The following is a 27,498-nucleotide window of genomic DNA, read 5'->3' as shown; positions in this document are numbered from 1 at the left end:
AAAAAATATAAAAATTATAGTTTAGATTCAAATAATGCAAAAACATCTGTTCATTAATGTTTTTCAAAATGTAGAGAAAAGATGATGCGATTTAACATTACCACTATTATTTAATAAAATAATTATAATAATAGTATGTATTGGGCCTAGTTGTCCATCATTAAAAAATATGCATAACATGTTTCCTTTTATAAATCATAATAAAAAAAAAGAAAAAATCATAAAAATAAATTACACATTATATATTTATACAAAATCAGTGTGAGCACCTGTATGGTAATGAGTTATTACGGCCCAGCTCACTTTACAATATTTCTGCCTATGATCATTACAGATGAGGCTGTGCCTGATCAGTCACCGGGGCGTCGAACTCAGCTGCCGGCTCCCGTCCTGCGGCCTGAAACTCCACCTGCAGAGCCGGCCGGGTTCGAGTGGACCAGCGTGATGCTGTACGAAGGTCTGCGGGAGGTCGAGGTCATCGAGGACTGCCACTGCGAGGCCAAAGCGAGCCAGTGTGTCCGGGGCGCCGTCGCTGAAGGCGTTCTACTCTGAGACTCCGTGCGGACTGCCGTGAAGCCTTGGGCAAATGCGTCGGATCCAAAGGGGCACCGGGTAAGAAAAGACTACAATCAGCGTCCCCAATAATCAATCCTGCAGCTTGTAGGATATGTAGGATACTCATCATCGGTTTAGCCTACAGAGGTTTTTCGTGCTGATGCCGTACTAAGTTTGATTCCACCTTCATTGAAACTCCAAACAAAGTAGAGCTGATCCAAAACGGTGGCCCAGTGCAAACTAATGGAGGATGTTGCGAATCCCGATGCGTGAGTATCACTCACGAGATCGCATTACACGACAGCGAGTCAAAGCAGAAAGTCTGAGGGTGAGTAAGCCTGTATGAACTGCAAAAAATCAGTTAATTAATATATACCCTTTTTATATAGTTGCGAGGTTTTGAAATATTTATTGTATTTTATTAGTTTTTTTTTCATTCTAAACAATATATTCGCTCGTCCGGATTTGGGCGCTTCAGCCATGTTTTTTTATTTTCTCACTAAAACAAGCACAATGTAATAATGGCGCTGTTGATGTTTACAGTGAGAGTAGCATTTTAGACGTTGGCTGTAAAGCGAAATTCATTGAATGCAATCGTGGTCGGCAGGTTAGTTAGAAGCCTGGACTGGAGGTTGGAAAGGTGAAACGCATACGAAATGCAATTCAGTCATCCGATGAAGAAGCGAAACGATCTCACGCCGGAAATGCTGCTGCTCAGAGAGGAAATTAGACATTTCCGTGTGATCCATGCTAGTTCTCTTCATTTGTTAGACTTAAAGATCATTTTCCTGGTCCATTTCCAGTTCGCATTACCATAATTAGACAGCGCCTGTGAATGCATGAAGAGCGTTAGCGCACTAAACCACTACTTAGCGCTTGAAAAACCATTAGCGCGCCACAGGATCACATTGCATGCTTGCCTGAGAGCGCATGTTCCAAATGGTCCCGATTGCATGATTTCGGAAGCAAAACGGCATGAAAAAGTGATTCTTTATATTTTTATGTCATCTAATCGGTGATGTTTTCCATTGCGTCGTATTCCAGGCAGCGCACCTTTAAAGTATTTGTTTTATAGCGTTTCATGCTAAAAAAAGGCACTGAAAATCGGTTCTAATACGCATTAAATGAAACAGATCCTAAGTTAGATGAAGCGCAATGCATTTTGATCCGTGTGTGCTTATTGAAGGCATCCGTGTCAGATGTTCTCTCCGTGTGTCGCGCTCTCAAAAGGTGCGAGGAGGCCACAAATGGTCCTGCAGGTGCCAAATCAAAGCACTTAGCATGTTAAGAGGCGATCCCGCATTATCAGCAGGTGGTGAACGATGGCTTCCTACTCTCTTGTGTTGCTAATGTTCTTACAGGAAATAGATGTGCATGCAGATGTTTGGGAGAAGCTGCACCTAGTGCGCTGTCTTCTCGAGGTACACGCCGCAAGCATCTGACTTCACACAGCTAAGCAAACGCACCACTAAAACACAACCTGCTAGCTTCGACCTTACTTGGCCCGGTCTGCAATCCAGCGGAAACTATTTCATTTTAGTTCATTATATGCGTGTTTTCTAAGGCGTCGTTAGAAGGGTCAAATGTTTTTATTTAAATTCTAAATGTTGCTCGCCAAGCATGCATTCGTTTAAGGAAAAGTACAGTGAAAAAAACATTACTGTAATTAAAAAGAGATGTGTGTGTGAATATATTATTGCCAAAGCTATATCGTTAGTTGCTGCTTAGTTAATATTGGTGCCGAATTAATAATAATGGTTCTCATTAGTATCAATGCTTTATATTTTCTGGAAACAGTGAACAGAAAATTAAATAGTAATAGACTTTTTAGTGTGTTTTCTGTCACTTTTAATCTATTTAATTTGTTCTTGCTGAACGAAAGCTTTTTTTTTTAAATCTTACTCCATACTTTGGATGGCATTCAACAACAAGGACGCAAAAGATATTAAGCAGAGCAACTGTTTTCAACATTGATGATAATCAGAAATATTTTTGATCAGCATATTAGAATGATTTCTGAAGGATCATGACAGAAAAAAAATGCTTTCTAAAATACACTCAAAGAAAACAGGTATTTTTACACATTATAACTTTTAACTGGTGGTGCATATAAATGTAAATAGGATTTATAGTAAAACAATACCTTCTTATTTTAAGTGAACTTTTTTGATCCGCTTCAGATGTTTCCCGCTGCATTTAACCTCAATGTTGGAGTTGTTTCTGTCCTGAAATAAAAGTCTCACTGAATGAGGTTTCTATTTAAACAAACATCTGTAAACAATGCTAATGAATAAATAGGCAGACGGACAAAAATAAGGCTATTATTTAATCTAATTTAAGCATTTTTTATCATGTATTTGTGTTCAATTAACTTTTTAATGATAGACAGATAGATAGATAGATAGATAGATAGATAGAGATAAAGATAGAGATAGATAGATAGACAGACAGATAGATAAAGATAGACAGACAGACAGAGATAGATAGACAGATTGATAGAGATAGAAAGATAGAGATAGATAGACAGAGATAGATAAAGATAGAGATAGATAGAGATCGATAGATAGATAGATAGATAGACAGAGATAGATAAATAGAGAAAGATAGATAGATAAAGATAGAGATAGATAGACAGAGATAGATAGATAGATAGATAGATAGATAGATAGATAGATAGATAGATAGATAGATAGGCTAATTATAAATTCTATATTTATATTTATTTATAATTTAGAATTATATAAGATAGCTAAATAGATGTTATTATTAAATGATATAAGATATATATTAAAATTATATCTCAGCATATATAGAGAGTAAAAGAAGGCTGAAACAGATCTAGTTAGTTAATATATCTCTGTTTTATTAGTAAGATGCCAAAACACGTGATTTTGTATTCGCCTGTAATTTATACAACCAGGCTATCATTTAATCTAATTTAAGCGTTTTTTTAAATCACGCATTTGCTCATTTTAGCGATTCAGAGCCCATTTAAACCCGATTCGAGTGCGTTTGTTTGGACGTTAAGGAACACGCGTGTCTTTCCGCAGGAGCGCGTCCGATCTCGGTGAATGTCTGCTGTGGGCCGAAGGACAGAGCAACGCTTGTGTTCCTCAAGACTACGAAAGCCACACTTTCCCTCAGCCAGCACGAGCACATCCGCACCGTCCTGGCCATCACTTCCCTGTCTGTGCCAGGCTTAACCGCGGCGTCTTCTACCGGACGACTATTAGCAACTACAGACGAGTTCCTCTCGCGGATCATTCGCCGTTATGTAATATATATGTAAATTATGTAAAAGTATTTTGTAAATAAAATCTATGCCAGAAAGTTGCCTTTGAGACTAAGCGGCAAATCTGCACAAAACAGCCAGAAGAAACTGCACATGCAAATCATTTCTCAGTTTTCAATCACGTTACAAATCAACCAATAATTAAAGCGTTAGCGGAAACGCAAGGACAAAGAGGTGTCGCGTATGCAAAACAGCCTACGAAATACATGAGTATAATAGGAAACCTGCATAATTAGAATTATAAATGCATGCATTAGACTAACTTGTGCATTAATGATATGCAACGTGTTTAAAGAGACAATATATAGGTCTAATTATATGCAACGTACAAGCTAATATTTACATTTAATACGCAATGTACAAGAAACATCCCGCAATCCCGAATAAATCATTTTAGCAATATAAATGTATAAACCCGCATTAAATAGACGGTCAAACTATCGCGTTTATATTGTTCAAACGCACAGATCAAAGGCTTCGTTGCAGTGGTTTGTGATTTGTGACGGTACACAGACAGCGTTTGAGAGTATACATTTTAATTATGCATCTAACGGGGAGATTGGAAGATGTCGACCAAATCAGACAACAGCTCTTTTCGATTAAAAAGATGCCATGCGACATCGGTTTCTCTCGGCATTGACGCTATAACAAGAGCTCACGCCATCCATTAAGCGGTCCATTAGTATTAAGAAATCCCCGGATCAACACTTTAATGAGCCCCTAATGAAAACAATCGATTACAGATAAGGAATTAAACGGGTCGAACCACGCAGCGAAGTCTCTCGCGCCCGCATTAACTATCCCTTGATTTCCATTTATTCAAATTCATGTTCTCGTTAACGCGAGACCGGCGCGGCGCGAGGAAGCGAGGCCGTTTTAATTCGCTCGCGCCGCGAAATCTCCGTATGTCTGCCATTAACACGCCACGCTGGAACCCCCTCGCGGTGTTTGTCGAAATAATTACTGTTCCTGTATCGCGTTATCCCCTTTGTCTCGATTAATGGATCCGCTTTGGGGAAGCCAACCGCCAGCGGCGGAAAAACTTCGCGCCAAACCCCACTTCGCGCCGAATCCACCTCGCGCCAGACCTAACAATACAATTAAACATTTTTTAAAAACAATAATTAACCATTTTATTCCTTAAATCGACGCATGGAGAGATTATTTACAACAGCACAGCGCCGTAGATAAACACTAATTTCCTCTCAGGATCTCCCCCGCAGGACCACCAGTCCAGTTCGCACCTTTGTTATTAACACCGCCATTAGATTTGCTTTACATTCGCTGATTGTTGATTTACATTTGCGACTAAATGGCAGCTCTTTACGGCCGTTGACTCGCCAACATCATATAAAAGCCCCCGGCGGTCCGGCTGGGCTTCATTCGCCTCCGGCTCCAGCGACCAAAGAACATCTCGAGATGCTGACCTCCGCGATCTGGATCTCCGTGATGGGCCTCGCCGTCTGCAGACCGCCCGCCAATCACCTGGAAAGCGAGTCCGAGGAGGTGCTCTCGGAGGCCATCAGGAGGCTTTTGGAGGTGTTTGGGATGGAGGATCCCCGCGGCTCTGGCCGGGGACACAAACAGCCTCCTCAGTACATGCTGGACCTGTATAACACCATCGCGGATGTGGACGGGGTCACCAAAGACCAGCGCTCCTGGAGGGAAACACCGTGCAGCTTCTTCGATAAGCGTAAGATTCCGTTACTGTATCGATATTAAAACGCTTTGAAGTTGGATTTTAAGCATGCATTTTTACTACGATTTATTCTTTATGTAGATGGTCTTCTTTAACTCACGACCCGACGAAGAAAACAGCAAAACAACCAAAAATCACTTCAGCTTGGTTTTTACTGACAGGGTCACAATTGTTGGCTAAAATTATTTGTTTAGATTTAGCGTTTTTGCGTATTTAATTTGAGTTGTATATATTTAGCATTTTTTTGTACATCATCTTCCATAATAAAAGCGCTTTGGAAACTATAGCTGAAACAAGATACTTTTGTTATCATGTTATATTTTTGTTGACATAGCTAAGCTTTAGCTTAGCTAATAAAACCGCTTTATAGAACCTTTTTAATATGTATATGTTCGCATTATTTTTCTTTTATTCAAACAGAGTTTAAACAAAATTATGTTTTTGGTCCTTTCATTAAGATTGAATATATTTTTTTAAATCCAGAGAAACTTTATACTCAATATTTATACATCAGATATTTAAACAAAATCCAACTTAATTGCACATTTTATTAGTGCTGTGAAATATGGAATTGTTTGACCATAAGAGAGTATAGGCGAAGTGTGATCATATGTTTTAGCGAAGCATTAAATATTTAAGATTGCGAGACTAAATGTGAGGTTTTGAGAATGGCTCATTAAGACCCGTATTCATCGGCCGCGGATATTGAGGCGGGGGATGGCGTGGAATATGCATAAAGTATGCGTGATCGTGTCAATTCTCACTTGTGACTTCTCTCGTTAGTGCACAGCGACCAAATCGAGTTTCTCTTCAACATGTCCACGGTGGCCAAGAGCGAGAAGATCCTCACAGCCGAGCTCCACCTCTTCAAGCTCAGGCATGGCGTCGCTGCGCTTCAACAGACACCACTTCTGTCAGATCGCGGCGTTTACAGTCTGCCGAGAAAACGCACGCCGCCGAAAGGACCTTCTCCGGGTTAATCGCTGCAGTGGTGTGTGTTTTTAAACGCAGGTCAGCGTCTATCAGGTTCTCGAGAGCGCAGGAAGAGCGTCTGCAAGGGAAGAAGCTGCTCTCATCCAGACTGGTGCCGATCCACTCCAGCGGCTGGGAGGTTTTACCATCACTCAAGCTGTGAGTACGAACAAAGTCACACAAAGTCGGAGAGGTTTTCCTAGAGCCTTTGAACTTTAGGCCGTGCAATTTCTCCCCAATAATAAATATGATTAATATCTCAAAGGTGCGCTCGTGGATGTCAGATGAAGGCAGTAATCTGGGGCTCCTGGTCTCGGTCAGACTCTGGCGGGTCTTCAGATGGACCTGAAGACCGTGAGGTTCGCGTCAGGCGCGACCACCATCACAGCAAGCAGCCCATGCTGGTGCTCTTCACCGACGATGGGAGGCGGGCGGCTTCTCTGGAGGTCATGCCGAAAGGTATGGCATATAAGCCTCTTATTAGCTTGAGTAGACCTGAGAGTTTCTTCAGAGAAGAAGATCTGTTTGAGATCTTCTGTGGAAACACTGAAACAAAATGGCATAACAATAAAAGGAAGCTAACAGATTAAAAAAAAAAATACATGTAAAAATGTATTAAAAAATAATACAGTAAATTATTAAAAATAAACACTTTAAATATTTTATATATATATATATATATATATATATATATATATATATATATATATATATATGCACTATATAAAGTAAAAAAAATCTTGTAATATAATAGATGCAGGAATAATATAGTTAGCTAAAATTAAAACCATTTAAATATTTAAAAAAATAAGTCAAAATGTTTGAAGAAAAACTGTAAAATAATAATAAAAATAAATAATATTATAATGTTATAATAAATAAATTAAATGAAAAAATGCTTAATTTAACTGAAAATAATATAACATCTACAATATCTAAGAATGTATAGTTTAAAAATAATGTAATTAAACAAAGAAATGCTTAAACTTAAAATGAAATATTAAAAAAACGAACAAGGATGAAAATAATCCAATAATTTAATATTATTAATAATTGGGGTTTTTTTCACAGAATAATTTTTATAATTATTAAAAAACTGTTTACACACACACTGTTATATTGTATCACTTGCACAAGGATGATCATATCTGGAGGTCCGTGGTAACTTAAGGTCTTCGTCTTCAGGTTCAGAGGATGCTCCCGCTAGACCCAGCCTCCCGTTTCCCAGCATGCCTCTCTCGGCAGCGGCTCGTCGCAGCGCTCGCTCCATAGACTACGACGAGAGCGGGGAAAAGATGCCGTGTCAGCGCCTGCCGCTCTACGTGGACTTCGAGGAGATCGGCTGGTCCGGGTGGATCGTGTCCCCGCGCGGATACAACGCCTACCACTGCAAAGGCTCCTGTCCGTTTCCTCTGGGTCAGAACATGAGGCCCACCAACCACGCCACGGTCCAGTCCATCATCAACGCCCTCAAACTGACCAAAGGCATCGAGACGCCCTGCTGCGTGCCGGACAAGCTCTTCAGCATTAACCTGCTGTACTTCGGCGGCACGATGAGAGCGTGGTTCTGAAGCAGTATGATGATATGGTGGCCGGCAGCTGCGGCTGTCACTGACCGCCACAAACCCGGACTGGACTGTAAAATATGTAAATAGATATCAAATTATAATATATGCAGGAGCTCGAGTCGGTCGCTTGTAAATTTGTATATTGCATGTTGTGAACTATTATAAAGTCTAAATAAATTCTTACACAAAAATGATGGATAGAGTTGCTTTTTTTATTCCGCACGTTGCCAGATATAGCAAAAAAAGACCCTTTTTGATTTTTTCCCTGTTTTCCTTCCCCTTTTTTATTTTCAGTGCTTTCTCTTTTACCATTTATTTTTGTCCATCTTACACAAACTGATGTAGAGTTGTGTTTTTTTTTCTGTGGTTGTTGCCAGGTAAATTATACTGCAAAAACACATTTCACCAGCCCTTTTTCCCTCTCTTTTTCCTTTCGGCTTTTACTCTTTAACCTCTCTCCTCCTTTTTTGTATCTTACACACACACACACACACACACACAAAACAAAAAAATGTACAGAGCTGTTTTTCAGGTTTTTTGCCATAAATGATACTGAGCTCATAAACGTGTGTATTTTATATATATATATATATATATATATATATATATATATAATACACACGTTTATGAGCTCATCTCACATTAATCAACAAATCGTTGTGATCTGCAGATCCAAGCATCACCAGAAGATGGTGACAGAAAAAAAAACAATCCGAAACAAAAACATAACATGTATACTGGTAAACTTTAGGCTGATCTGAGTCTCCCCACGTGATCATGCAGGAAAAGTGCCAAGAAAAGCAACAGCTGACAGGTATGAGATATGAGCCGTTGTCCAGAGAGAAAGTAAAGGAACAGCAGGTAAACAGCTGCAAGATCAACTGATACCGTTCAGCCTCTGTGCCACCAATTCAGCTCACAATAGTGCGCCGATGCTCCGCTGCTTGCATATTTAATGACATAATTGAGATGCATTTGCCGATATGAACACAATACACCGAGCCGCTTTTCATGAGATCTCTAGTCAAAGCACTTAAAAAAAAAAAAACTTGGGACTGGGCCACATTTTTGCTCCTCAAAAAAAAAAAAAAAAAAAAATAAAAGAGTCATCATTAGGAATAATGAGAATAGTTGAGAATATTAAATCATATATATATATATATATATATATATATATATATATATATATATATATATATATATATATATATATATATATATACATACACACACACACATATATATACTAAAATTAATTAAATTATCAAAAATAATGAGTATTAAGAACATAAAACCTTAATAAATAAATTGTTCCAGAATGTTTTATTTTATAAATTATTCTTTTTAAAACTCTTGTGTTTAAAAAAATGTAATTAAAATGTAATATATATATTTATCTGTGTGTGTGTGTGTGTGTGTGTGTAATAAGACATTATGAATTTCAATTTCAGTATTTTTTACCTTTTTTTTTTATGAAACTAATTTTTAACCCGATGCAGGTGATGGTCAAATGTTTGGGTTAGTAAGATTTTATTTTATTTTATTTTTTTAAATCAAATACTTGTCACAGAAATCCTTAAAAATTAGAGTTTCTACATTCCGCTTTATTCTAATTTCATTCGACCAAACAATGCTTGTTTTTCCTCTTTTAATAGTAGCATTGTTCACGGAAAGAAAATAGTTTTTTTCTTTTTAATTTTTTTAGCGGTCAGTTTGTTCCTCCAAGGTCTTGCAATATAAATCCCCAAAATATCGCTCAATAATTACGCACGCACGAATATCGCTGCACATTATTTGACCGTAGCAGCACGCTCCCAGCGAAGGGGTCAGTAATCTGACACTCGGACGTCTCCCCCGCTCTCCCCTTGACCGACAGGACACATTCACGTCCAGGAGATACCGCCATTGATGGCAGCTAAATGATGAAATGCTGCCATTATCAGAGAACTAAAGGCCTGGCGGCGGCCGACACCTGATCTGCCATGTCTCCCTCCGGCCCTTTGTGCCAGCATTTCATATCTGAAACATCTGCTGGCATTCAGCTGCAGTCCACAGCCAGTCTGTCATGGAGCTGAGAGAATGGGCAACAAGCAGACCATCTTTACCTCCCAGCAACTGGACGCATATCAGGTCAGGCATCATTTTTGAAAAAGTTGGGGGTCTCTTAAAACTATTTCACGTTAAAAATTAAGTGCTCACCGAGGATGCATTTATTTGATGCATTAAAACAAAATTACATTAAAATAAAAATACATTAAAATAGCGCAATATTATTACGATTTAAAATAATATTGATATGTATTGCAATATATTTGAAATTTTTATTTTTTTAATTCCTGTGATGATTTTCAGCATCATTACTCCAGATCCTTCAGAAATCATTCTAATATGCTGATTTGTTGCACATTTACGATTATTATTAATGTTAAAAACAGCTAAAGCTGCTTCATATTTTTATTTTTGCAGAGCCTTTTCAGGATACTTGAAAGTTTAAAAGAGCAGTTTATTTTAAATAGAAACCGCGTTTTAAATGTCTTCGCTTTCACTTTAGAGCAATTTAAAGCGTCCTTTCAAAATAAAAGCATTACTTTTGTTTAAACAAAAAAACATTGACCACCACCTGCATGCGTTTAAAAATTACATTTATGCAAAATGACACAGATGCACTTTTAAAATTGTCAGAAAAGTTCATATGGTCACGTTAAAGGCTATATTTATGAATGTGATGAATGCTTTGCGCACCATTTTCATCTCGTAATTGTAAAGCATTTGCAAGAAGGTAGTTTCGAAGCAGAAATGCTGCTTAGTAAATCCTTGCCTGTTTTTGCGTTGCATTTTCGTAGGACTGCACCTATTTCACCAGAAAAGAAATTCTGAGGTGAGACACCTATTAAAAAGCATTAATAAATTGTTTTAAGGTAAGCGTTTTTTTTTTAATTATTTTTATTTTTTAGCTAAATTAGGTAGTTTGCAACCACTTAAAAAAATAATAATAATAATAAAGTCTACTTGCTGGTTTTATGTGGCTGAAATTGAAAAGTTACCTAGTTATCGCGCGCATAAACAGTGTGAAGATGTCATATGACAGACTTACGTGACAGATGTCGTGGTTGAATGTTTGTCGTCTTTGCTCAGGCTCTTTCATCGATACCGTGATTTAGCGCCGCAGCTCGTGCCGCTGGACTACACGACCCAACCGGAAGTGCGTTTGCCCTACGAGCTGATTGGCAGCATGCCGGAGCTGAAGGTAGCGTCTCGCTCCTGTTCCTCATCAATTATGAAGCTTCTACTAATTGGCCGCAGTCTTGGTGAGGTTAAGCGTTACCAGATCCCCTTGACTCGGGGGGAACCGGCGGCTTGGTTTAGTTTAACCTGGCGTTTGTCTCGAAAACTGTTTTATGAAATGATGTTCTAAATAAATGATACGACCACGAGGTTAGCACGCGCCAAAATATAATGTTTGTTTGAACGAGTCAGTTGCGTTGTCTCTCGGCTGCGGCACTAGCCCTCGCGGTGTTGCCAAGTCCGCGGTTTTTCCGCGAAACAGGGCTAATTTAAAGGGATAGTTCACCCCGAAATAAAAATTGCTTGCCTTCATGTCATTCCAAACCAGTAAGGCACGTCTTTGGAACACAAATTAAGTTATTTTGGATGAAATTTGAGGCATTGTCAGCGGCACAGTCATCTTAACGTGCCTCTATTTTGGGTTTTGAACGGTTCATATTATTTCTCTAATAACACGTCAGCATGCAAGGTTAAAAAACACTTTCGTTGTCTTATAATATGCAGTTCCTTTGCTAATCTGTAGTGATTGGTCTAGGTTTTCAGTCATGTGACCGGTTTGAAGACCTGGCGGGAAAAACATCCATAGATCTGCAGCACAAGCTTGTCAATTTTCCATCTGTTTCATGCAAATATTTAGATCACCTTTCAAAACAATAAAACAAGTTCAAGTTTTGCCAACTTGCATTATTATTTTAATCAGTAAACACCAAATTTTGTAGAAACACTTAAAGTGCCTTAATGTATTAATAACCGTTATATAGAAATATCACATTCAGTAATACATACATTACTGATGCGTCCTGAATAAGATCGAAATCCGCTTAGTGGGTCACCTGCTTGCCTGTACAAAATATACATCATCAATGAGGTATCTCGCTTTTTAATATTTGCGTTTACTACTACTTAATGAAAACTGCGTCAGTCGGCGGTCAGTCGTCAGAGCTTCGTTTAAATCCGCCAGGTGGGCGTGACGTCGCGTGGAAACTATCAACTGGTTGGTTTCATTTCCATTTTAAAATAAAAGTTGCGTTTACAGCCGAAACAGCTATCTTTGCCGCTCCAGTGGCAGCACCGGTGGCAAAGAATAAATTAGCATTTTCATTCAGACCAATGCCAAAAGCCAACTGGGCGGGAAATACGCTAACGTTTCATTATTCGTGTTCCGAAGATGAACGAAGCTTTTATGGGTTTGGAACAACATGAGGGTGAAATAACATTTTAGCAATAATGCAGCGTATTTTCTTTAGTCTTAGGGTCAAAGTGGCTCTCAAAATACATTTGGGGTAGTTTTGGACTATATATTTTTTTTGGACTGGTTGCAATTTGTTATTTTGTTGTGAAAAATTTCATGGGTTTGGTCTGATTAATTTGGGCGGTTCAGTCACGCACTGAAGCGTGGTTAGGGTTTTAGTTTAGGGTTAAGGTTAGGTTAGGTTTGGTTAGGGTTAGGGTTAGTGTTAGGTTAAGGTTAAGGTTAAGGTTAGGTTAGTGTTAGTGTTAGGTTAAGGTTAGGGTTAGGGTTAGGTTAAGGTTAGGGTTAGGTTAGGTTAGTGTTAGTGTTAGGTTTAGGTTAAGGTTAGGTTAGGTTAGGGTAGGTTAGGTTAGGTTAGGTTAGGTTAGGGTTAGGTTAGGTTTGGTTAGGGTTAGTGTTAGGTTAAGGTTAAGGGTAGGTTAGGTTAGGTTAGGTTAGGGGTTAGTGTTAGGTTAAGGTTAGGTTAGGTTAGGTTAGTGTTAGGTTAAGGTTAGGTTAGGTTAGGTTAGTGTTAGGTTAGGGTTAGGTTAGGTTAAGGTCAGGTTAGTGTTAGGTTAGGTTAGGTTAGTGTTAGGTTAAGGTTAGGGTTGGGTTAAATTAGGTAAGGTCAGGTCAGGTCAGGTCAGGTTAGGTTAGGTTAGGTTAGGTTAGGTCAGGTCAGGTCAGGTTAGGATTAGGGTTATGGTTAACCCTAATGTATTCCACAGAAAACAAAAAGAGCAAAAAACGTTTGATTGAGGTGGATTTTTACCCAAATCCAGCGTAAGAAACCAAACTTTTAAATATCTTTAGGCATTTTCAACAACGAAGCAGCTCTTTATTGCGCACGCAGCTTTCTAAAGACTCGAGCAGGTAAAGACAATTTTAGAACGATTTACATACACAACCATCAAAAAGAGCATAAAAATTGGTTCATGAGCAAATTGCGAACTACGGAGCAAATTGAAAACACAACTTCTAGAACAAAGTCCATGTCAAACCCCGCCCCTTAAACTAACCGTAACTGAAGCAATGGGATTTTACGAAATCGCACGAATCAGAGCCACCAGTTTGTGGTCTGTATTATTTCGGAGGATTTTATTGAAGAGGAAAATGCTGTGTTTTACGTAGGACAACCCTTTCAGGCAGAGGATTGCTGAGGTTTTCTCAGAAGATGGAGAAGGAAACATGACTTTGGACGACTTTCTGGACATGTTTTCGGTGCTGAGTGAAATGGCGCCGCGGGACCTGAAGGCATATTATGCTTTTAAAATCTACGGTCAGTTTTAAACGAACTACGTGAAAACGATTAACCCTTCGCGGGCTTAGCTAGAGTTACTTCATTTGGAACGAACACCCACCCAAGGTTAGTAAGCCAAAGATGGATGCAACTAATTCATTAAGAAATGATTATTTTTATTTCATTTTTGATGAAAACCCAACCCAAGTTCATCATATATTTATTTTTTCTTTATTGAGCAACTGTTAAAAATAAGTGTGCTTATAAAAATAATCGCCTAAACTGATTTTCTACTTGAAAGAACCGATATTACTATGATTTAAATACTACTATATTTAGTATTTTTTGTCGTTTTATTTATTTATTTTATCAGTATTAGGCCTACTATTAAGGTTAATTTTAATTAAATTTTTATTTTCCCTAAATGTAATGCCTTTCCAATTTTTTTTATTTTAATTACTTTAAATGTACACAAATGTTTTGATTAACGCCTGTAAGGTACACGAGGTTATCAGTTTGTTCTGACACGACACCATTTGATACTATGACCCGACTTCGGTCTTCTGTTCCTGTGAACCTGCAGAGCCTTAACTGACATATGAATATCAATAATTCACGCGTTCATTATAGAGGGAACCACCTAAGAAAAGCATGCAGCATCTAATTAAACAACAGAACAGAAGATGTCAGAGAATCTGATCCGCTTCTGTCATCAGAAAAAACTCTGTTCTCATGCAACATTAACACGGGTAAATGATAACGCTCTCTAACAACAGAGAACAACGATTTCAACGAGGCGGCTGAAATTATTCGTCTTATTCGGACACTGAAGGATTGATCACTTGTGGTGGATTATCATATAAAATAAGTCGAATGTACTAAAAAAATATATATATATCTTTTAAAATTATATTCTAAAAAGTCAGACAAATAAATAGTAACAAAAATGTATTATTAAAATAGTATAATAGGTTAATAAATAAATAAAAAAACATTTTGGCTATGCATTGTGAAATGTGCAAACTATTAGCGATAAATGCAATATTATTTGCAGCATTTCTTTATTCTTTATCCAAATGATTTTCCGCATTATTGGTGCTTTTAAAAGCCGCATTAAACGCTTTATTCTTTATCGGTAGTTTAAACCAAATCCGAAACCCTGCAGATTTAATAATTCATCTGTGCAAATCGTTATGTGTGACAAATAAAATCTTCCCTCCAGACTTCAACAACGCACGACTTCATCTGTAAATCGGATCTGGAGAAAACCTTAAATAAACTGGACGCCAACGAGCTGACCGAGGACGAGAGTGAGGATGGTGTGCGAGAAGGTGATCGCCAAGCCGACCTGGACAACGACGGCCGTCTGTCTCTGGAGGATTTCCAGCACATGATAGTGAGAGCGCCCGACTTCCTCAGGCACGATGCCTTTTGAGTCTACGGAGAGAGAGAGAAGCTTTACGGGGTTCGCGTAAACGCTTGGAAGGAAAACTAAAGGAACGATGCTTGATTTACGTTTAATATAGAATCGCTTCATCCGTTGTTGGGTTTGGATTTGTTAAATTAATTTGTTAAATGAAATAATAAAACTTAACTTCAATAAAAGGTTTATTTCAGCTAGTTGCCAAGGCAACAGTTGTTTAATTTAATGTATTTAAAAAAACAAATACTATATAAAAAAAAATATATATATATATATATATATATATATATATATATATATATGAAACAGAAAATGTAATTATAAAATAAAAGCTAAATTAAAAAAATTTAATACCTCAGTGATACTAAAACATTTGTCCTTTCAAATCTGCATTATTTTATTATTTATTTTACTTTTTTATTATTATATTATTATTATTTTCATTACTTATTTCCACTTAGCAATTTTAGTGCTTTAGTTAAACAAATTTCAGTTTATTACGAGGCTTTTATTAAACATTTTAACATTCTGGTTTAACACCACATAAAAATCTAGTTTCAGCTTCTATGCCATTAATTTGTTTTCCTTTAAAGACCGACATTCAATTTTTACTTTTATGAGTGCATTTTTAACTATTTTAAAATCACCGTCCTTGCTTAAATCACGTATTTGTAAATGAATTAGAATGAAATAAAGATGTATAACAACAAAGCATCTCAGAAGCTGCAAATAAAACGAAGATGATTGAAATACGTTTTGCAGGAAATCCAATTTCAGTTTTTCTACTTCAAACGTTCACATATCTGTTTGGAACGGTTTCTTAATGAAGGTTTTCCGATCAGCTTTATACGGAGGATTTAGATTTTGAGCTGGCTGGTTATGTTTTCAACCCTTCTCTCTTCTAGCACCTTCCACATCAGGATCTGAAGAACTCAGAAGAGGATGGAAGATCTTTCACTGCAGATTCAGAAGTCGGAAAATAAACAAGGCACCCGTACAGATGAATTTATATCCACTATTAATGTGTGAAAATATGCTTCTTAAAACCTAAATACAACAGTAATGTACTTTTTTTTCAGAAACCGATTCATCCGTCAATATTAAACACGCACACGACTCCATCTCTTAAAAGAATCTTATTTTAATAAATCAAAAGTACAGATATCTACAAAAACTGTAGATCAGTTTTTTTTTTCCAACGTTTTTAGAAAGTACAGTACAATTTAAGTAGACCTCTTTTTAGAGTTATTTACAATTGTTTCTCTCTCTTTTTTTTTTTTTATACCAAAATGCAATTTACTGATCTCCCCGGTTACCTCACAAATCGACAAAATGAAAACATGGTCATATAAAAAGAATCTGTAAATGATATGGATGACGCGAAAAAAAAAATCAAGAAATACGAGAAAGACGAACTAAACTGAGATGGACAGACGCACGTATCGCTGCTTTAAGACAGAAAGCGGTACCTGTTTGCTGATGCTCTTTTCCACTTGGTTTGTTTGCAAATCAAATCAAATTCTTGCCAGCTGTCTGTTATAGCTTTTGCATTTTATTTTATCACTTAAAAACACCCTAAGGCCAGATTCGAGGTCCATTAACATGTTTTAAACGGCAGACTGTCCTCTAAAGCTCAGAAAAGACGACCAGACCAACGCTTCAACGTACAGGACATCTACAGAAAACAACACACACACACACACACACACACACACACACACAAAACATACAGGAGGTCAACAGTATCACCTTCATGATGCATAGATCCAAAATGAAAGATCAAGTATTAGTTATTAAGACAAGCGGCAAGTTGGGGACGTTATTGGACAGGGAGAGAAGAGATGCTGCGGATGCTGGTGAAGACGCATCGACCCGAAAGCGGCATCTCCTCGAGGTGGAAAGAGAACAAGGCGCAAACAGGAAGTCGTTTCAAGTGAAAGAGAAGGAAAGTGGCCGTCTTTAGGCGGCAAGAAGAGAATCTCACCAACGTCTGCCCAACACTGTGCTTCTTCTTAGCCTTTTAAAAACGCGTTCGGCTCACGCTTCGCTCCGGAGCGAACGAAATCTATGCAGAGCATTCTTGCGTCCTGAATTCTCATCGTGTAAATAATTAATTCAATCGCGTAATTTTTTCGTAAGCTGGTACGACACACGGCGTCCCGATATGCGAAATCATGGTGCGGTAACGAGAATCAAATTCCATTCGTGGAAACACGTTCGTCGTGAAAAAACAACGAAATGCTGTTTTTTTGGGGTGAAATTTAACCTGGATGTGTTCTTGGGGTTTTTTCTCCCCCACTCGAGATTTTACTGTAAGGTTTCCGACCTGTTGCTGGTGAACACGACTGCACCAACCGACGCGTTCGTTTCACAATAGTCGTGCATTTGAGCACAAGAAAATACAAAAAGCGCACATCCAGCTGCTGTTCGCTTCAGGAGGGCAGTACTCTCTGGCTTTGCATTTCTTGCATCAATTATAAGCGCGTGCTTACGACATCTCTCTGTTCAGTACTTCAGGAATGGTGGATTACTGTATTCCGGTCGGCTAAGCCTAGTCACATGAACCAAATCTGTTTGTTTTTACACACCGTGCACGACTGCAATTCAGATGCTACACGTGCGGTCCGTTCGCAAACACACGAGAAATATGAACCGATTGAAGGCCGTTTATTCCGAACTGGACCAATGGCAGCCAATGCATGAAACCAGCTTTGGCTTCCGATCGGGTAGAAAAGCGGCTCAAACGAACACGCACCGGCAGGTCACACTCCACGTAACCATGTAAAACGCCTCTTTTTTTACGATGCAAAACTATCACTTGGCACAAACTACACACAACACAAAAGATACTGATAAAGTGCATGGACTTCTGTATACGGGAGGCGCTTGCTCAAGCGTAGCTCTGCTTTTCAGGTCACAAAGTCACCCTTTCTCATTGCTTTTGGTTACGCGTGTCTGTTAATACTACAAACTCGGGATTTCCGCTTCCTATCAAGGGCCGCGTGTCAGTTTCGCTTGATTCTAGTCGATTCAATCCAAGCGTTTTTAAATCAAAGAACGCTTTGAACGCGTCAGGTCGTCATAAAGCAAGACCTGAGTTCTGGATTTATTCGAAGGAATGTTAAAACGAAAAGCTAGCGCTACTGCATAAAAAACTGAACTATTTGGAAATAGCTTTTGTGTGCGTGTTAAAAAAAAGAAAAAAAAAGGAGGTTAGTTTTAACGAGGCGGCAAGCGTAATGAAAAAAAAAAAAAAAAAGCTGGATCATCTGACTGCAGCTAGTCTGCGAATGCAACACTTTTGCGCAACAGGTCTGAAAAATAAAACCGGGGACAAAAACAGAGAAATATATATATATTTTTTTAAATAAAAGAAAGGGGGTTATAATATTCCTCTACTTGCAATAAGGTCATGTGATTGTCGAAGAATGCCGAAAATAAAACGGAATGATAGAGAAAAAATAAAATCCCACGTAACTCTCAAAACGGCTCAATATCAGATCGGCTGCTTCCGGTCGCCATAAGGAATGGATCAATTTTGGCAGTTGTGCGCTCAAGACGAGCGATTGAAACAAAGACGGGGATCTTCTTTAGGTGCGTGTTTCGAGCCAGTTCTTCACCTTGACTTGTAGAACCGATGCTCCCCACCGCGGTTTACGTCGGGAAGGGTCGTGAGCGAGAGGAAGCGGCATCGCTAATCTGTCAATGGAAGAAGAGAGAGGAGCCAGGAGCTCCGACTGCCCTGGGCTGGAAGAAGAGCGCGACAGAGAAGGGAGAGAGGGGGATAAAGAGGAAGGAGGAGGAGGAGGAGTGCTAAGAGGGAGAGCGTAGTCCAGTCGTGTCCAGCCCACGGGCGGTGGACAGTAAGGCCTTGGTCTTCACAGTAGCACACAGCGAAAGAAGCTGCTCTTTTTCTGCTGTTCAGTGGTAATTTTCACTCCGTGATTGCTGCTCTGAGGATTGTTCCCCTCCTGAGTGAGCAAAGAAAAAAAAAAAAACGAACCTCATCAGAATCGCTCTCGCTGGATTACTGCATAAGCGCCAAGCACGCGAGAGAGTGGGATATTGGATTATTTTTTCTTCTTCAAAGTAAATTGTACTTAATAATAATTAAATACGAGTGCTTTGATGCAACCTGTGTTGTTAAAAGCGCTATATAAATAAAAATGATTGATTAATTGATTGATTGACAAGTATTTTTAATGCATTAATTGAGCCTCTAATGCATTGTATGATATTATCAATAATTAGACATGGTATCTATTCATTGTTGCAACTTTAGAAAATATTATGCATACAAAAAAGGCAAACAACAACCTATTTAAACATGTATCTTGGAATATATAAAATGCATTTGAACTTTTATAACAATTTAAGAAAATGCATTGAAAAAGGAATCTGCAAACATTATAATGCATTTTAACTTATTTTGCGAAAATTTAAACTGCATTTCAAGGCTATAAAATGCTATCGAGCCTTTAAGCAAAGTGTTAGCAAAATTTTAAATGGCATTTTTGCAGCAGTTATGAACCATTGTTAAAAGAACTGTTAATTTAATGTTAACATACAACTTTTGATCTTAAAAATGCATTACTGTAGGCCGAAACAGCTGAAATTAACAAATAGTGTAGTAGTATTGTTCTCTGACAGTTCGTTTTAACAAATGCAGTTAACTAAGGTGACAAAAGAAACTTTATTGTAAAGAGTCCCCAACTTCCAATCATCTAAATCCATTTTTACAAGCTAAAGCACAGAAAGGCAAATTCTCACCAATTTCGTGTCCATCTTTGCTTTTATGTCTCTGGCAAGCGTCAAGAATGCCTGCGAGTAGAGCAGAAAACATCGTCATATCAGCTCTTTAAAAGCTCAATCCGATGCAGATATGATTAGGAAACAAATCTTACGTTCTCAACATTGATGTTAGCCTTCGCGCTTCGTCTCCATGAACTTGACGCCGTACTCTAACGCCAGCTAAACAAGTACAGACAGATCCCATTATATAAAACACAAGTATGATGTCTCTGGATGATTACAGACTGTGCAGCCGTGATGCAGGTAGATAATATCTAAACCCAGTCTTGTGGAAGGTGGCATCATTGCCGTTAGAGTCTTATATAATGAAAGTTAAATAATATTATTTGGGAAAGAAAAGGGGTATAAAAGAATGGAAAGAAACATGGCTTGCTCACCTTCTCGCCTCTATCTTTAGACACCTGCCTCTTCTCATTGATGTCACACTTGTTCCCCAAAATCATTTTTTCTACATCCGCTGATGCATGCTGGGTTGAAAACATACAAGAACATGAACTGAACATCCAAGCATTATTTTTTTTCCCAAAATGGACTATTAGTTAGCTAAAGCTCCGTTACTGATGGTTTAGACAACAACAAGAGTTCGCATAACGCTAACATATTATTTACTGGACATTTAAAGTTCAGTTTTAAAGTATTAAAAGTTCAACCTTTACGCCAGAAAATGTTAAAAATGCCAAAAAGCGGTGAGATGCGATGGCTAAATATGTCCATTTCAATATGTAAAAAATAAACAGGCAAAATATTTACATTTTTATGCATGTGCATTTAAACGGTACATTTTATCAGTCCATGCATTCCCATAATAATCGAACCCATGCGTCACCGTTTGTGCTACAGTTACGTTTTATGTCATTATTTTTATCGTAATCTTTTATTGCATAAAAAAATAAAATGCAGACCTGTTTATTATGTATATTAAGCAAGAAACACTCACCTCCTCTATGTTTCGGATCCAGTTTTTGATGTTGTCAAATGATTTCTCATTAGTAATATCATAAACCAGCATGATACCCTGAGATCAGAGCACAAGATGAATCTCAAGTGTTCACAAAACAGCAATTACAAAGAGAAGCGTTGCTACTCTTAACCCCGTGCTGTGCTTAAAATCATTTCTCTAAATCAAAAAACTTTTAAGGAGTTTCATGCGCATAAAACCCTCCTCATCACATTTTTTTTTTAAAGCACAGGCCTACAATCAATCAGTTTATAAGTATTTTGACCAGAAACACCACATCTGACAAGGTAGGGGGGAAAAAAAGCTGATATTTTGGGGAAGTAATCACACTGAGTTGGTCTAATGCAACTACTAAGAAGTCATAGAACCAAAACCCAACATGAAGGCGATACAGAACTGGAGCTTATTATAAAGGCACAGTAATGTATATACTTTAGCGTCATCTTACCATTGCTCCTCTGTAATACGCCGTTGTGATTGTTCGGAATCGCTCCTGTCCTGCCGTGTCCCTGTAAATATCAAACAACATCAGTGTGGCGACTAAGGCTGAAACGCATTTAAAGTGGAAGGCGACCTCTTCTTTACTAGAACGAAGGCAAAAGTCAACCACTAACACGCGCTGCTATGTAAAGGAGAAATTCAACCGCCGCGTTTCGATAGTCATGCAACAGCTCCTTTAGAAAACCCTCAAGAAAACTACCACCGATGTCATTCCAGCCAACCGCTAATGTTCAACTAGAGTTGAGAGGGACACTAGAAGGAAAAGGCAGCTAGAAACTCACCATATCTGTAACTTTATCTTCTTGCCATCTAGTTCTATTGTCCTGATCTTGAAATCGATACCTGAAAGAGAAAATACGTAACTCGCGTAACTGTCATAGGCTGAAAAACAGTACAGTACAGTGTCTCTTTTAAACGCGTCCACTTACAACACCACATTATTTGTATACATAAAAGGCAAATAGATGTCCATAGTATGCATATGAACGCATCCTATATGGAGAAAAAAATGTATAATAATAATATATATAGTATTATATATATATATAATATATCATTTATATATATATATATATATATATATATATATATATATATATATATATATATATATATATTATATATATATATATATATATATATATATATATATAATATATATATATATATATATATATATATATATATATATATATATATATAAATATATATATATATATAAATATTGTATATAATTTATTTATATATATATATATATATATATATATATATATATATATATATATATATATATATATATATATATATATATAGTAATCCTCAAACTGAACTACATCAAGGTACAGTGGCATTACAATCTGATATTAGCATAACTGTGCTACCATCACAGTAACAGCTTTATGTAAAACTATTTAAATGAAGAAGAACATGCATATTATCATATCAGTGACATGTTGAGTCTTGACTTTAAAAGTCGGTAAACAAAAGCAAATCTTTCACTTTAGTATCCGAGTCTGTCAAAACAGCTAGATGCTAACCGGTACAAACGTTTATCAAACAGACACCAAATCACCGCGCGAAAGAATTAATCAAACTACAAAACGCCAACAAAACTGTCAAAGAAGCAAAACAAAGCACAATAAGCCAAGAAGGGCTAACAGACAGTTACGAGTCTATTAAGCTTAGCCGTTAGCACAGCCTGACGTTTCATAAACAACCCGAGCGTAAAACAGACATAAATACCTATCGTCGAAATAAACGTCGAGTTAAAGGCATCCTCCGAGAATCTGAAGAGCACACAGGTCTTCCCGACGCCGGAATCCCCGATTAACAGCAGTTTAAACAAATAATCGTAGGTCTTCGCCATACTGAACGTATTGCGGAAATCCCGCCCGGTACTTTAGCAGACAGCGCAGAATCCGCAAAAGCAGCGAGGAACTGACCAATCATACTATGGCGAAGGCTGCGTAAATAAATATTAATGAGGTCAAACCGACATGCCCCGTAACCTTCCTGGAACGCGCGGGCACGCAGCGTCATTAATATTCATTAGGCACGCCCCCTTGTGATTCTCAACGGCTCTGGTCATAGTAGGGTTCGTTCCGGCGTGAGCTGACGTACGGCCACGTCGCACGTCAGCGTACGCGATTAATATTCATAGGCTCGTCCTTCGCCGTAGTGGGATTCGTAAACCGTGCTTCCTGAACTAAAACAAGACCTCATACCTTCACAGCAATTACTGACGCAAGTCTGTGCCTCAAGGTCATTATTAATTAGCGTGTGTGGCCGGTCAAATTCCTTCGTGAGGCTTGGCTTCGGGCCTGTATAATATGTATAAGCTATTAATATTATTATTTACTTATTTTGCAATACAATGAAGAGAATATCAAGTGGAATATTCACGAGAATTAGGAAAAAATGCAAAAAAAATAAAACACATTTGGTCCTAAAATAGGCTTTATCATCTTAAAGATATAATTCCATGCCTTTCCTTTGACATTTCTGCAATTAAACTTTAATTAATCGATTTAAGTAATAATAACACTAATTCTCATACACCGGTGTGGTGTGCAAATAAGTAAACATTTATTTAGTTTAAAAAAAATGTAAAAAAAAAACATCAAACCACAGTGAAAATAGCCCTTTGCAGCATCAAGGGTAAAAAATAATATCCCATAAATGACAAACTAAAAACTTCCTAATGCGAAAATAGTGTAAAGAAATCTGTGTTATAATACATAACGCCTTCAGCTTTCTTTTAACGCATTTCCCGTACATCTCTACTAAAATGTGCTGTACTTATTGCTTTTTGACCGTTTTTTTGCTGCTGCATTTCTACTGTTTTAAGCATATCGTCCGCCGTGTTCATTCAAAAGAAATAAATAAAACAGCGCCAAGACAGATACGAATTCTCTCTGAATTCTTACATGCAGTGATGGTCATACTTTTTAAGATCAAAAAAGCGTAACCAGGAACAGCATATTTTGTTATTACATACAGATGGTGACGGAAGTTGTATTTAAATGGGGAAAATGGCAACAAGAAGACATTATTTATTATTTAATGGACTAGTAGGTGCATTAGGAAATAATCGAAAGATTGCTAACCAAAATACAGAAAATGATGGATGGAAATAACATAACTTACAGCATACAAGACATGAAAAGCTAAACATAAAGCACTGCTGGAATGGATGGGGAACTCTGGAATGTTCTTCATGGGTTTCTTCTTGTTTCTTCACAAGCTATTGAGCTCCTGGAGTGTTTGATCCAGGACTTGATGCATCTCCAAGTTCTGCTGTTTTGCCTCAGCCACATCCTCTGAAATAAACCAGCGCGATGATTTGAGAAGAGAGACACGATAGAATAAAAATAAAATCCTATACATTTTGGCTCCACTGATAAACAGAAACCTTTGTAAAGAAAGAAGTGCAATAAGCTCAGAAATTCTTAAGTCATAATATATATAATATAACATATATATATACATGTATACATATACACACATATATATATATATATATATATATATATATATATATATATATATATATATATATATATATATATATATATATATATATACATATATACATATATATATATATATACATATACATATATATATATATATATATGTATATATATTATATATCATATATATATATATATATATATACATATACATATATATATATATATGTATATATATTATATATCATATATATATATATATATATATATATATATATATTTTTTTTTACATTTATTTATTTATATATTTTTAACAAATTGTTACGTTACAATTAACATTAAAATATAATTTAAAATATTATCTGAAATTGTTATTACTATTATTACACTATTGTAAGTTGTTTTGGATAAAATGCATGAATTGATTTTAAAAATGCATGTATTCATATCTGCATGTGTATTAAAATTTTACATATTTTTAAAAATATAATGCAATATTTAATTGAAGACTTTACAATATATATTTAAATGAATATTTACATTACTAGTATAATATTTTAAGTAACCTCTGATTAAATGCATACATGTAAAGTGATTCCTAACAAATAGTTACTTAAACTACTTAAAAATTTATTATTTATTTATTTAAATATTTAGCAGCAAATCTTTAAAAAAATACATTAAATAAATGCATAATGAAAGCAGTATATAACAAAAAAGGATCATTAACACCTTAAATATAATTATTGAACATCTGATATAAACACGGTGATGAGCATTTATTTATTACTTTGTTTTTCTATGAAAAGAGAAAAGATTGAAAATAGACTCAAGATTGAAAAGGAAAGAAATATTTAATGTTTTTATAAGCAAGAAAATTAAACATAAGGGAGTGTTCAAAGAGCAGAAAAAACTTTTATTAAATTTTTGAGGAATAATCAATCTTTGTGAGAGTGCAAAGTACATAAGGCACCGGTGAGGAAGAAAATGTGAGCTGAGAAAGAGAGACAGAGGCACAGCCAATCAGGACGGTTTATGCCGAGCAGCAGCGCTTGATTGAACGACAGAGCTGTCAATCACAGATGTTCAGCTCAAGCCCTGCGGACGCATGAAAGCATCTATAAAGAGGTCATATCATTGAGAGCAAGATCCAGCTCCTCGGTAATGGCCTTGTATTTCAGCTTCTGGGCATAGAGTTCATCTGGAGGTCAAAGGTCAAGAGCAGAAAGGACAGGTGTTTCGCCCAAGGATGGAGAACGCAGGAACAGGAAATGACAGACAGGAAAAAGAAAGGAAACGGTAAGTTCAACAGGTCCAAGTGGACAAAGCACAGAAATGCCTACAAATGCTGTCTAGATCGGCAGCTGACTAGATAAAAGAAAGAAGAAAAGAAAATAGACAAGGAAGAAGTATCCTTTAATTGTGAACGCAGTTAATCGTGATTATCGCACTAATTTACTTGTAGTGTTTTATAATAAATATTACAGAAATATTTTTTTACAAAAGTAGCTTCACATGAATAAACAGGAATATAAATGTATTTCAATTTTATTAATATATATATATATATATTCAATTTCAGCTGAAAAATGACTAAGAATATTAGTTCATAGAATATTGTTAATGTTTCATTCATTTTTAGTTATTTATTATTTCTTCTAAATATCCTCTACAGATAAACCAATTATTAAAATGTAAAATGTAATATTATCAAACATTCAGTGTTAGCTGTAGAGGAGTTATACAGAAGATAATAGTATATAATAAACAAGAATATATCTAGGTGAACGTTTGATTAATTTCACAATATATTTATTAATTAATAATAAATATATACATGAATCAATCAAAATAAGAATCAATTAAGTTCAGCAAAATTATTTATTAATTACTTCTAAAATTCTTTAAATATTATCTCTACTAGTACATATGCATATATATATATATATATATATATATATATATATATATATATATATGCATATATATATATATATATATATATATATATATATATATATATATATATATATATATATATATATATATATATATATATATATATATATATATATATATATATATAAATGATGTGGAAAAAAAAAAATATATATATATATATATATATATATATATATATATAATATAAATGATGTGGAAATATATATATATATATATTTCACATAATTTCAGCTATAAAAATCTCTACAGGAGATCATAGTGTGATTGTTCAGCTAAATTTAGTTCACTGTGGTCAAAGTTCATCACTTATAAAAGAACTTTACTTCATCTTCTTCATGTGTTTAAGAAGATGAGCTGAACAGGTCAAACCAGCTTTACAGCGTAATCTCTGTTCTCTCAGTACAATGAAAAGGGAAACAAAGCATGCAGCACGCGGTCAGAGGAGACAAAGGTGGATTCAAGCTGGCGCTTTTAAGAACGTCATCAGCTGGAATTCCTCAGGACCGAATCACAGCTTACCCTCGAGGTCGTCGATGGTCTTTTCCAGTTTGGCCACAGTCCTTTCTGCAAACTCGGCACGAGTCTCCACCTACGGGAAAATCCAGAGAGGACTAGTGTGAAAGGTCAGAGAACGACACGCATCTGGCCCACGAAAGAAAGACTAGCATGCAGAACCGTACTGGACCTCGCTCACCTCTTTCAGTCTATCACTGAGAACTTTGATCTCTTCTTCATACTTGTCCTCTTTCTCTGAATACTGCAGACAGGAAACAAGCAAAAGGACATTCAAAACCTTTCTTCAGGTGTCAGATTTAACTGGGCGCAGTGAACATAGTACCAATATTGCATACGTAAATTAATGTATTGAAATGCATTAATATAACCATAAAATACAGACCCAAGAGCCACATAAAATAATACTAGAACTGTATAGACAAGTTTATCATTTTATAAACAGGTAAAGGCACAATTGTGCACAATGAAACAAAGGAAATCTTCATATATAAGTGATGTCAAAATAAAAGTTT

At 36.5% G+C, this 27,498-nt stretch overlaps 1 protein-coding gene and 3 pseudogenes across 1 annotated transcript; 2 read left to right on the top strand and 2 right to left on the bottom strand.

Annotated features, from left to right (window-relative positions):
• The first annotated feature begins 321 nt into the window (after positions 1-321).
• Positions 322-8,294, top strand: LOC122335643 (annotated as a pseudogene).
• A 1,495-nt stretch (positions 8,295-9,789) lies between these two features.
• Positions 9,790-16,645, top strand: LOC122335637 (annotated as a pseudogene).
• A 2,413-nt stretch (positions 16,646-19,058) lies between these two features.
• LOC122335641 (ras-related protein Rab-8A-like) lies at positions 19,059-22,967 on the bottom strand. Its single transcript, XM_043233497.1, is given in 9 exon segments — positions 19,059-19,236; positions 20,036-20,086; positions 20,170-20,199; positions 20,201-20,236; positions 20,455-20,544; positions 21,015-21,092; positions 21,484-21,544; positions 21,818-21,878; positions 22,779-22,967. Coding segments are annotated over 9 exon segments (624 nt in total). The 5' UTR covers positions 22,903-22,967; the 3' UTR covers positions 19,059-19,143.
• A 2,436-nt stretch (positions 22,968-25,403) lies between these two features.
• Positions 25,404-27,498, bottom strand: part of LOC122335638 — a 15,593-nt pseudogene continuing 13,498 nt past the window's right edge.

The sequence above is a fragment of the Puntigrus tetrazona genome, unplaced genomic scaffold (genome assembly GCF_018831695.1).
Source record: "Puntigrus tetrazona isolate hp1 unplaced genomic scaffold, ASM1883169v1 S000000842, whole genome shotgun sequence".
Classification (NCBI taxonomy): domain Eukaryota; kingdom Metazoa; phylum Chordata; class Actinopteri; order Cypriniformes; family Cyprinidae; genus Puntigrus; species Puntigrus tetrazona.
Note: the sequence above shows the minus strand (reverse complement) of the source record. Positions and strands in the feature narration are given on the sequence as shown.